General features: G+C 41.0%; 1 protein-coding gene across 2 annotated transcripts in view; it reads left to right on the forward strand.

Annotated features, from left to right (window-relative positions):
- The first annotated feature begins 742 nt into the window (after positions 1-742).
- kcng4a (potassium voltage-gated channel, subfamily G, member 4a) overlaps positions 743-13,361 on the forward strand; it is a 29,902-nt gene continuing 17,283 nt past the window's right edge. For both annotated transcript variants that reach the window (XM_058387045.1, XM_058387046.1), the window contains exons 1-2: positions 743-1,568; positions 2,815-3,725. In XM_058387045.1, the coding sequence (XP_058243028.1) occupies positions 2,973-3,725 (753 nt within the window). In that variant the 5' untranslated portion in view covers positions 743-1,568; positions 2,815-2,972. The remainder of the gene's footprint in view (positions 1,569-2,814; positions 3,726-13,361) is intronic.

Below are 13,361 nucleotides of genomic sequence, written 5' to 3' on the forward strand. Positions count from 1 at the left end.
GCCAAATGGAGTGCACATTATGAGCCGGCCACTGGCGCTAATCTGTCTATTTACACACCTGCTTTGAGAGTACATATTGAGATCACAACCTACAGTAGGCTCAAGTGAATGTATCAGTGGGGGATATAAGAAGGATTTTGATTCGTTTTCAGATCCTTACTGTGCTTTGCAGCCAGATTCACTCCGCTCATCCAAACTCCAGCAGCAATGCTAAGATCCCATCTTTACCTCAGGGATTAAAACCTAATCCTCTGCCTGATTCCTGTTCTATCTCTGCTTTATCCTTTTCTCCCTCCTCTTTCCAACCCTCTGCTCTGTCCCCCTGTGGCACCTTTAATAAGGACCCCTGGTGGGCTTAAATATTTTGGATAAAGGTAAAAGTAACTTTGGTCATGGTCCAAACCAAGAGAGAGTGCAAATTCATTTCAGTGTCCCTTACTCTCCATTAGACCAAGTGTTAATGCCTGTCTGGCACCTGGATTTTCTACAAAGTACTGCTTGTTCCTATTTCCTCAGCCATGCTAGATCTAATGAAGTTTTGTAAGGGCAAAATGCTGTTTATGCATCTCTCTCTCTCTCTCTCTCTCTCTCTCTCTCTCTCCTCTAAGCTGATGCTGCAGGGGTGGGGAGGGTGGGGGGGTGTTAGTGAAATGAATGAGACTCTTGGTAGGTGCACATACACACAAACACACATTCACCCCTTCTATCCTTGTTATCCAAAGTTATTGATGATTACCTTACCTCAGTTACTTAAAGAGAAACTTTTTGCACACTCCAATATTTCTCTATATTTTTGATCTTCCTTCATTTCACACGGTACCAATGCTGGCTGCTGTTACAGTAAAGCTCGAAGCAGTACTCCCGAGCTCCAGCATGTTTCCAGATTGGGGATTTCAGTGTCGGCTAAACTATTTCTAAACACGTTTCTGTGAAGAAACCGTACGTTTCTAACGTTTTCAGCTTGCTTAGATTGTATAATCGGAGTATCGATCCAACCTGGCAACCCCTGTCTCCAGTCCCATCGCTTCTTTCATTCTTACTCTACAGCAGATGATAGTGGTGCAGTACACAAGCAGCTGTCGTCCTTCGCACATGAAACTTGACTTATCCTGATAAAGAAACGCCTCTCTCTCTCTCTCTCTCTCTCTCTCTCTCTCTCTCTCTCTCTCTCTCTCTCTCTCCTTGGTGAAGGTGGATTGACAGGTGCGACGCAGGCAGGACGATGTGAGCGAATCCACACCGACACATCCCCTCTGTAAACTTGCAGTGTCTCTCTGAACACCGGCTCCGACAGAGCAGAGGTTGAGGCGAGAGGCGCGCGCGCTCCCATGCGTTCTCCTCCTCAGTACGCGCGCTCTTTTCTGAGGCTGCGGTGCAGAGCGCGCGGGACCATCAGCGTCCTGTCTCTTGCTTTTCCACGACTCAGCTTGTCACTGCGGGAAGCCGTTTTTCAGCAGGAGGAATGGAAACAGTATGGTCCTGATGTGAGCTGTGTGGCTTTAACTAGAAAACTTCGATTAAAAAAATGAGGAAAAAAGTGAGGACCGGCTGCGCAAACCGGCTCAGTGGTAGGTAGCTATACGGAGTTTTCTTCTCAGATTATTCTCTCATTATTTTAATATAGATGAGTGTCATGCTCTAATGCACGTGCCATTCAGGACATCTGAGATGTCAAGAATGTGGACAAGTATCATGTTTTAGTCATCATCATCGGCATGCGGAGTTTTAGTCACTGACTCTTCGGTACATTGTCAGACAATGAAAAAAGAGTAGTAAAACTGTACCATTCCTTGTCACCCTGGGGTAATTAAGTGTACCTCTTTACTGCATTTACTGGGGTAGCTTCTATTTGAAATGGTGCAAAGCTAATTAAAAAAGCTAATTAAATGTGCAATTAAGATCCAAGTATGTACCATAAATCATTTTAAAAGGCGCATTATACTCACATTACCATGCAATACATACACAAAAGGACAAACTAGGGGTGAAAAGGAAGAGCAGCTAACAGTTTCATACTTTTTATTTCTGACAGTGTATAAAACTGAAATTAAGTTGAAAAGCATACTTTTATTCAACCACCAAGCAAACAAAGTAACTCACAATTTGTCAAGTTCATCAGTAGACCTGGTTTTAGCTTACTGCTCTATGGCAGTTTCTTTGATGATATATATAAGGATTTGCCCCTTTTTTTCAACATGACCACAGGCAGTCCTATCTAGTTTCCTCTCGTCACCCTTTATCCCTTCATCTTCCCCCATCCAAGCCGAACACTGAATCCCAGTGTGGTTATTAGGATTCATGGCATGTATTCATGCCCTTAAAAGGCGCATGGTGCACATGGTTTACTGTACAACAACAATCCAGTGCCATAGGGTACCATTTTAGTTACACTTATTTTCAAATTAAATCGACAGACAGCAAGGCAGTTTGTGTTTTATGAAAGGTCACTCAGTTTCTAAACCTTGACATTTTTGTTTTATACATTGACACATGTCTAAACAATGTAGTGATTCAGTCTGTGACACCATTTATTCAGCTTTCAATCCTTCCTGACATTCCTGATATTAATTAGAGTGCTCCAGACCACTTCTGTAAGCCTGGATTTGCATGATATCCTATCTGCATTAAACTGTTTAATGTAGTATTGTTTATTTATCCTGCTGGAACCTGCAGCTACCATAATGACATTCCAGTTGTCATTTTAAAGAACTGATTGTTTTCTAGTCTATAAAGTTTCTCTATGAAAATAAATAGAGACATTTGTGTTTCAGCAGTAACTTTTATAATTTTTTTATTCCCACTGGTCTCTTGCAGTGACTAAATGAGGCTTGCTGCAGACGTCCCCCATGATACTACATCCTCTGGGATCCTCAGTGCTGTTTCTCGGATGAACGCACAAATTCCCATCAGCTAACCTCCTCTCAGAAGAAGGCTCGTCATCTGTTGACCAGCTTCCTTATCTAAATGCCACCATGCCCATCATCAGCAACACCAACCATGATTTTAGCAACCTGTCTGTCAGTGATGACAGTAGCTTAGACCGCATCTTTACTGAGATCCCTGAAACAGAGACAATCAAAGGTGTGTACTACCAGCGTGCACGCCTCCTGCGTCGGCCTGAGGACCTGCTATCTGTGGATCATGCACTACAGGCACTCATCAATGTAGGGGGAAACCGCTACACGCTGCCATGGAGCACACTGGAGCAGTTCCCAATGACACGCCTGGGCAAGCTGCGAACATGCAGGAGCCCTGAGGAGATTGCTGGTGTGTGTGATGATTATGATGAGGCACGCCGCGAGTTCTTCTTTGACCGCAGCCCCAGTGCCTTCCGTGTGATCTTAAACTTCCTAGCAGCCGGTAAGCTGAGGATGCTGCGTGAGACATGTGCGCTCTCACTGCATGACGAGCTGACCTACTGGGGAATAGAGACGGCGTGCATGGAACGCTGCTGCAAGCGCAAAATGTACATGCGTCTCGAGGAGGTGGCCGACCATGAGCGTCGCAAGCAGGAGGAGTTCAGGAGACGCACTTCTCAGCAGCGCCCTCCACAGGATGACACATGCTACCACAGGTTCATGAGCCACCTCAGGGACATGGTGGAGAACCCACAGTCAGGTCTGCCAGGGAAGTTGTTTGCCTGCTTCTCTGTTCTTATGGTGGCTGTTACTGTCATTAGTCTGTGCATCAGCACCATGCCAGACCTGCGAGAGGAGGAGAACAGGGTGAGTCATTTCACCGTTTAACAGAGCATAACTGCTCCAGTTTGAATCATTTGTAAGTTCTCATTTCTCTCCTAACGACACATAAAGAGCTGTGCTTAGCTTGTAGTGTCCAAGGTGGAGCTCCCCATGAGCTGACTAGCCTGAACATCATCCTTTAAAAAGGTCCCTTGAGAATTTAGAGTGTTGAGCTTGTTAGTTAGCTAGGTTATGTAAATAATGTTTAGCTATAAATATTGTGTCAGCTTCCCACAGTTACAGCAGCTTGTTATAGCATTTTATACTTAGCTAGCAGCTTGGCAATTACCTATTCCAGTAACAACCCCTCACTGTAATGATAGCTATCAAGCTTAACTTGATAACTTATTTTTCAAATCTGTTAGCTAAGTAGATATTAATATAGCTACTATACTCCAGCATCTCCACATTGCATTGTTAGTTAGCTTATTTAAAAGCACGTTAACATTAGCACACCTTTTCCTTGCTGAAAGAGCCTTTTATCCAACATGTAAGCAACTCTTTTTGACAAATGTTAGGCCAGACCACCTAAATTTTATCTCAACCTGGAGTTCATAGTTTAGGTCCAAGCAAGATAAATAATTCAATAGTTGAACTATCATTTACATTTAAAGCTTAAAAATTAGATTTTTAGTAGTTGCTTTTCTTTGGTGTGAATAGAAATGCACATTTCCTTCATTTATACTTGTAATAATTTCAGATTCATCCAGTAAATCTGATCATTCCTCTAAGCCTGTGGTTCTCAAAGTGGGATCCAGGAGCACCCTGGTGTCTGTGCAGGATAGGCAGGGGATCTGTCATCTTTTAAATTTTGTTACACTTGTGGAATCACAAACCTATATTAATATAAATATTACATTTATTGTTCCATAAAATTACTAGGCTGTTTCACTGGAATTGAATAGATCTGATCCAAACCTTACTGATTCAAATACAAGTAGGCTTATAAATAATGTCAGCTTGGGCCTCATATGTTCTGTTGGTGGAAAGGTCTGAAATAGAAGGCTTTGTGGCTCTAAGAATGGAATAAATCTGCTCCGTGCCCTTATTTTTCAGTTAAGGGCATCCCTGGATATAAGACATTTGAGAACCCCTACTCAAACTTAAGTCTTAGCAAGAACTAACCTTACTATTAATAAACAGTGACTGTCCTCTTTCCTAATTGTGTGGGTGTGCATGCGCACCAATCCTAGCGGGAAATAACGAAGGAAGTACATACAGTGCTCCCCAGTGTCAGTAAATACCAAAGAGTAATGAACTGGCCCAGTGAGGCATCCACAGTGTCAGCAAACACATGCAGCGCATAATGAAGCGACTCCAGAATGTCAGTATGCACACAGCAGGTCTGCAGGAGGAACCTGGGCCTTTTCACTGCTAAATTACCGTGCAGTCTTTCAGTGTTTATGCACACGCATATCTAATCTGCATCACTTATTCACTTATCCTGAATGGCGGCTTTAAAGTAAAGACAAGTGAAGGTCACGACTCAGCAAAGCGCCAACTCACAGGCATGTTTTACACTGTGAATCATACATCTGCAAAACACAGACAGTTTTATTCTCTCTCAGTGGGTGTATATCATAGACATTTCTAGATCCTTTTTATTATTCCCCTACAGTCTCTCTCAGAATGTGCAGTATAACTAAGTCTAACTTGGCGAAAGTCCTTTAATTGCATAATCTATATTATGTGCAAGCTGACTGTTGCCAAATTAATGATTTCAATGCTAAATTTGGCAGCGGCATTTAAAAAAAGTACCTAGAGGAAAATCTTGACACTTGACACTACTGATCCTACTGGGACCATTGATCCCAATAACCTACCACTGATCACCATTGATCCCACTGATCATGATAATTTCTAATGACCAATCACAAATGACCATTTTCCCAATAACCAATCACTGATCACCATTGTTCCCAACAAAGAGTTACTGATCACAGTCACTGTGGCAACACTGCTTTGCCCAGACTTCTCTCCTTTGTTTTGTCATGGCTTAGTCGAATAAACTGAACCAAAGCATCTCGCTCAAAATCCTTCTAGAATCTTTGCTCAGACCTCGAGTCCACTTGCTGCATGCTGCGTGCTTTGCTTTGGTTTCTATGACATTTACATGAATTTGGTTGTGGCTTGTTGAAAGTCGCTTCTTTATGAAATCCTTATAGTGTTGTGGTCATTTCTAGAGATGTAGTATGGCTGAAAGTTAGATTACTCCCAAACAAAAACAGACATCAGTCTTCCAGCCCACTAAAAGACTTATAATGGTATAATAATGCTATCATTACTTATTGTGCCATTTTAGGCAGGTGAGAAAATGGTCAAGTAGCAGAAAAGAGCAGTCTGATAAGTGTGTATATACAACACCTGGGCTGTCCACACTGATAAGAGTTCACCCTAAAATAGCATTAGATTTTTTTTTACCATGCTGTCGGTTGCATAACTGTTTTCAGAATACAAAGGTCGGGATGCAATTAAGCTATATTTTTCCTTTAAAAAATAGACATGTATTGGATTTAGTATTGCATAAAGGCATAAGGAGGACAAGACTATGACATCACATATGAATGCAGGTTGGAAAATATAACTAAAAAAAAAATCTCCCATTCCAGATAACCCTGAATATGTCCTGATGTTACTATACTATAAAAGCACACACAACACAAGTCGTGTGTACACACAAACATGACCATGCCTTGAACAGGGTGACCATCCATCCAGGTCCTGATGGGAATAGTAGAGCTGTCACATTCACTCACCGTTACACAAGCATTTGTCATTGTCATTGACATGAGTATCGAGACCCTCATTCATCTCTGTTCACCTGTGTGTGTGTGTGTGTGTATGCATGTGTGTGTGAGTATGTGTGTAGGCTTGGGTGCACTGATAACAGGCTGCTGTGTACATGACCGACCCTTTGATCTGTGTGTGTGTAGTGACTGCGTTCACACTGCAGGCAAAAGCGTCCCAAATCTTTATCCTCTTAAGTGTGGTGCTCTGGGAAAACCAATTTAATGCCACTGCAGCTAAATACTAACTCACAGAACATCTCTACTTAAACAGCTGGTGTCTATGGAAGCCTGTTTCTGCCATGGAGCAAAAAAAATGAAACTGATAACTGTGGCTATATATCTCAGAATTTAGATATTTTGTTTTCTTAATATTTAGATATTTTTCTCAAAACTTCCAGATTCAAACTTACAGTTCTGGTTATTTTTTCACAATTTTTGAGTTTAAAACTTGCTATTCTGGCATTTTGTTTCACAATTTTGACTTCATATCACACAATTTTGATTATATTACTCACAATTTACATGGTTGGGTTGACATCTCATTTTCTCACAATTCCACTTGATGCTGTGCCGATAATGTGACTAACTTCATATAATGAGTGTGTCCTAGTGTCTGTAACTGTATAGCGCAACCAGTGTTACAAGTAATGCAAGGAATAAAACAAAATGTGTTGTGCTGTTATAGGAAAATAATCAACAATGGGGTGGTGGGATCTGTTACTATGCTGAACTTGATTATTTACTATTTTTTAGTCTATTCACATTTATTGTTGTGGAACAGCTCCAAAACAAGTAATAGCAGCTATAAACAGTTGTTTCCTCACCAACCTCTCCTTTTTCTCTCTCATGAAGCAATAAAAAAAAAGGTTTTACAGAGAAACTGCAAAGCCCTCCAGCCTAAAGATTTTCCCATGCCTGGAACAGCTTTACTGCAGAGCGTTCTGATATCTTCCAAAGCAGACACGCCTTCTAAAAATCTTAAATATACATCAGCGTTTTAACAATCACACCTTCTTTTTTTTTTTGACTTTATGTGGAGCATCCACCATACAAGTCCCTGTGAATTGTTTTGCTGCCGAACTCTTGTCAGAGCAATAAATCAACATCTGAATCAAGAAGTCTACAGAGCTCAGGTGTAAATAAAGATAGATTGAGAAGAAAACATTTTGACAGTTTTATACTATTTTGTGGCAGGATACAATTCAATTTGTGTTAGATATAAGTGACTGGTCACTAACAGCTTGAGGTGTATATGAGTGGTTACCATGTGTTTATGGGCTTAACCGTTGAGGCAGTGGTTCTGCAGGAGGTCTTTGAAGAAAAAGCAGCAAATTTCTGTAGCAGAGTAAACTCACATCCAGATACAGGGTGTAAACACATTCTTGACTTTGCAAACTCGCTACAAGCTGAAAGATAAATACGCAGAGTGAAGCAAAACAGACCACAGGCTTATTACTATGTGCAACACGGCTCAGATCCCAGCAGTACACTGCAAAGAGTTTTGAGGGCCTCTCAGTGAGGGCTGTGTGTCAGATTTCATGACATTTTCTCGCATTTTTTTAAGAAACAACAAGCAGGGCTGTCATGGATTAACTGCAAAAACAAGTGCAAAGTGTGACAGTCAAAGTCTCCTGAAGAACTATGTCAGGTTGTTCAAGCTGCATAGGAAAACTGACCAGCCAGTGTTCTCATAAACCTGTGTGAAGTGTATCTGACACTGAACCTGATGCATTTTTCAAGACATAGGCATGCCATAATGAAGAGTGGCTTTGTTTAGTTATTGCTCTTTACCTTTAGAATATTTTTATGTAGAACTTAAAGGCATCTTGGGGGGGGCTAGTGATTAGCATGTTTGCCTTGTATTGCCAGGGCTGTGGGTTCAATTCCTTCCTCTGTGGTTCCACACCTCTATGTGCACAGAGTTTGCATGTTCTTATATATATACACTATATTGCCATATATAGGGTTCAATATGACGTCGGTCCACCCTTTGCAGCTATAACAGCTTCAACTCTTCTGGGAAGGCTGTCCACAAGGTTTAGGGGTGTGTTTATGGGAATTTTTGACCATTCTTCCAGAAGCGCATTTGTGAGGTCACACACTGATGTTGGACGAGAAGGCCTGGCTCTCAGTCTCCGCTCTAATTCATCCCAAAGGTGTTCTATCGGGTTGAGGTCAGGACTCTGTGCAGGCCAGTCAAGTTCCTCCACACCAGACTCTGTCATCCATGTCTTTATGGACCTTGCTTTGGTCACTGGTGCACAGTCATGTTGGAAGAGGAAGGGGCCAGCTCCAAACTGTTCCCACAAAGTTGGGAGCATGGAATTGTCCAAAATGTCTTGGTATGCTGAAGCATTCAGAATTCCTTTCACTGGAACTAAGGGGCCAAGCCCAGCTCCTGAAAAACAACCCCACACCATAATCCCCCCTCCACCAAACTTTACACTTGGCACAATGCAGTCAGACAAGTACCGTTCTCCTGGCAACCGCCAAACCCAGACTCGTCCATCAGATTGCCAGATGGAGAAGCGCGATTCGTCACTCCAGAGAACGCGTCTCCACTGCTCTAGAGTCCAGTGGCGGCGTGCTTTACACCACTGCATCCGACGCTTTGCATTGCACTTGGTGATGTATGGCTTGGATGCAGCTGCTCGGCCATGGAAACCCATTCCATGAAGCTCTCTGCACACTGTTTTTGAGCTAATCTGAAGGCCACATGAAGTTTGGAGGTCTGTAGCGATTGACTCTGCAGAAAGTTGGCGACCTCTTCGCACTATGCGCCTCAGCATCCGCTGACCCCGCTCCGTCAGTTTACGTGGCCTACCACTTCGTGGCTGAGTTGCTGTCGTTCCCAAACACTTCCACGTTCTTATAATACAGCTGACAGTTGACTGTGGAATATTTAGGAGCGAGGAAATGTCACGACTGGATTTGTTGCACAGGTGGCATCCTATCACAGTTCCACGCTGGAATTCACTGAGCTCCTGAGAGCGACCCATTCTTTCACAAATGTTTGTAAAAACAGTCTGCATGCCTAGGTGCTTGATTTTATACACCTGTGGCCATGGAAGTGATTGGAACACCTGATTCTGATTTTTTGGATGGGTGAGCGAATACTTTTGGCAATATAGTGTATATATATGGATATATGAAGGCATCTTTGCTTTACAGCATTTTCTCAGACTTTTGCACAATACTGTAGATATCTGAGCTCTGAGTATCGTCCGATTCCTGACACAGAGAAAATACTGACATCCTCACAGTACCTGCACAGACATCCAAATCCACCGCAATCCAGGAATCACCTCACCACACCTGAATCCATTCCAGACATTATATCCCACTCATTTACCTGAATACTGAATGCTGCACCTGCTTCCTGTTTACCCTCAACAACTCAACATATCTGACCAGTTCACTCTCCTCCCATCTTCTCGTGCAAGTGTTGTTCTCTCTCTAGTACTATTCTCACTTTGTCTCATGTTTTCGACACCTGCATTAGTCTGTCTAATTGATTGACATTGACATTAAACATGACATTGCTTTCTCATTTGGATTGTTAATAAATGAACCTCACCTCATGGAAGATTCACTGCAAAGCTTCTGTTGAACATGTTCCCAGAAACTTCAGAGACATGATGTTTGCAAGATCCCTGTCATATCAGTCAATATAATATACTTTGATGACATGAAATACATCACTGTATTAGATCTGACAAGATGGCAAACATGATCTCATAAGGATTCAGCATTTCTGTGCAGTATCTTCTTCAATACATACACATATTATTGGATCCTTGCATTTTGCTGATGCTTCTAACGCTTGGCATTTGGATTTATAATAGACGTCAGAATTGGTAAAAAAAAAAAGAAAAAGATTTTATAGTTTTTCAACAGAAACTGGCTTAGTCATGTAGGTTTCTTCCTGTATTTATTGGAGGGGACAATACCTGAATATGATTCTCTATAGTGTAGGTTAAACTTTTATTCTTGTTTCGAACTTCAGAGGCGGTGATTCATGTGTAGTGGAGAAGTGGTAGAAAACGAAAACTCAGCTGCAGTGCAGAGTCAGGCATTTTTATCTTTTTTTTCTTCCACTCTGAAATAGCTGTGCTTGAAAAGGACTCGTTTTTCCTCTGTAATGACTTCCCTGGACATTAATCAAAGCTATTTGAAAGGCTTGGTTTAGACAGCCAGTGTCTGCAGTACTGTTCAAATTTTAAACACTCAGAGACAGAAATAGTGCGGCACACCTGTGCAAAAGCAGCACTCCTAATCCTCTCAGATAGATGTTAGCATTTAAGGCTGTGCTGTCCTGAGTGAACTTTCTAAAATCTCTATTCACCACACACACACACACACACACACACACACACACAGCTCATCACAATAATCTATCTATCTATCTATCTATCTATCTATCTATCTATCTATCTATCTATCTATCTATCTATCTATCTATCTATCTATCTATCTGTCTGTGTGTGTGTGAGAGAGAGAGAGAGAGAGAGAGAGAGAGTGATTTAGGTGAGACAGACAGAATGTAATGACCTGTACTGGAGTATCCTTTAGGGACTGATCGTTAGCATCTGTAGTTTTACCCCCGTTTTCTTACTACGCTTTCTCTCTCCCTGGCACTCATCCTCTCTCTCTCCAGCAGTAGGTGTAAATTTGGCTTCTCTGGCTGAAATACAGCAGTGAAAGGTCCATGATGAAGGTGTTATTGGATGCCCAGACCATCCATAATGCTGCCATAGCCCAGTGTGTGTGTGTTGAATTGAAAACATAATTGACTGCGAACGGAATTTTTACTCTTTTGCTGAAGGTAACAAACCTTCAAACAAAATCTCAATGTCGGTGAAATTCAGTAGCCAGAAGCCAGTATTTGCTTGCAGCACTCATATATCAGAGGAGCAAACAGCAAACCTTTTAGAAACATAATGTAACTTTAGATTATCCACACATTCCACTGACTCATGAAATGCAGTCCTTTAAAGGCTTATTTAGTTAGCAATTTAGACGCATATTATTCAGCAACTACTATGGTATTTTCAGGAACTACACTGAAACTAACAGGAAAGGTGTGCAATTTCAAAAATATATATGGCAGAAGCACAATGCATAAAATCATGAAAGAGCTTCATGAACTTCAGTTAATATTCACATCCAACTCCCTGGGAGTTCATTTGTGTCTTTTGTTCTGAACAATAGTGGCCCCAAAAGAGTGATTGTACTGATGCTCATGGTACTGTACCTTCAGTTGTTTGTAAATTGCTAGGAGATGGACCTGCGGCAGTTTTTTGGTTGGATGGTGCCAGGAGCGAAAGTTAAGCATTTACAGTGACAGGTCTCTGTCTGACAGGTCCCAATCTCTGGAAGGATGTATGCAAATGGAATTCTGATACAGTGAATCAAAGCTGAAATAATTCTGCCTCCAAACTGTTGCTTTTAAACGGACTAACGACATGAACAAAATAGACGTTGTAACTGACCTGCTATACATTTCATATAGAGTGAGATATATGCCTTATGCATGTTGAGTGAGAGAGTAATAAATATGAATAACATTGCGGGAAGTTAATTTAATGAAAGTACAATAAAGAAGACACATTATTGATTAAATATAAAAGTGGATGGAAAGATGCACTACCCTTCCCTTTAGGATATGGCAGAGCTCCACTTATCTTGACTTTGTGTGACTTTTGCATCATGACAGAAATGTCAGCATGGATCCTGGATTTGTGTTGTTTACTAATTTAATTACAAAGACAAGCACTACCTCGGTCACAATGCTGGTCTGACTTGACTCTAAGCTGCTTGAATGGACACACACATTCAAGATTATTAGAACATTTTCCATTTTTCTCATTTTCAGACTTCTTTTATTCATTCTTATGTTTAACAAAATTACAAACATATATCTTTGCTCACTAATTAAACCATTATTCCAACAGTTTACGTATCATCTCTATTTGTACCGCTTAGCATTAATAATACATTTGCTTTTCTAATTAATTGAAAACAAATATTATTAACTGAAACTGTAAAACTATAATTGTTCTTTTATGAGCAGCATTTGTTTGCTTTTGTGTGTCTGAGACTAAAAGTTCTCCATGTGTGTCCTTGTGCTGCATCAGTGTGTTTATATGGCAACAGACTTTCTGAGTCGGAATATCAATTAGATTGTTATGCAACTATACACTCACTGATGCTTTTTTATTTTTATTTTTTTGGGGTAATTTCATCACTTTGACATATGTGTGCAGCTCTGATGGTCTGCAACTAGCTAGACGGTGTTAAAAGAATAGTTAGCCAGATGAGTAAACAAAAGTATCTGGTGAACTTTATTCCCTTTAGCCTCATCTCTACTGCTGTTACAGGTTGTTTTAACGATGTGCGCACAAACACCCCCGACACACACACACACAGGATTTCTGTGAAGAATAGCATCCATTAAAATCCATTGTATAATATAGGGATCAGTGAAAGGACAAACCATTTAAGATGTTCAGAAATCTTCAAATTCCACATATGTTCATGTTTTATCCAGAACCTTTTTCATGCCATGATTCAGTGACTACATCTGTGTTCTCTGTATCAAAGAACTCACATATAGATCTCAGCTTTCATTACTGCTGACTTGCTTTACCTTTGGCCTCACATGCTTATTATTCAGTCCCTTAATAATAATAACTCTGACACAGTCTAAGCAGTCAGCAGTCTAAGGCCACAAGATTTGAAGGTGCATTTTTAATATTTTCTATCCTTTTTGCCCTGCAGGGATTTTTACACATTAATTTAGCACATTGCACCAGAATAAACAGGTCTTTAT

Source organism: Hemibagrus wyckioides, linkage group LG04 (assembly GCF_019097595.1).
Source record: "Hemibagrus wyckioides isolate EC202008001 linkage group LG04, SWU_Hwy_1.0, whole genome shotgun sequence".
NCBI lineage: Eukaryota > Metazoa > Chordata > Actinopteri > Siluriformes > Bagridae > Hemibagrus > Hemibagrus wyckioides.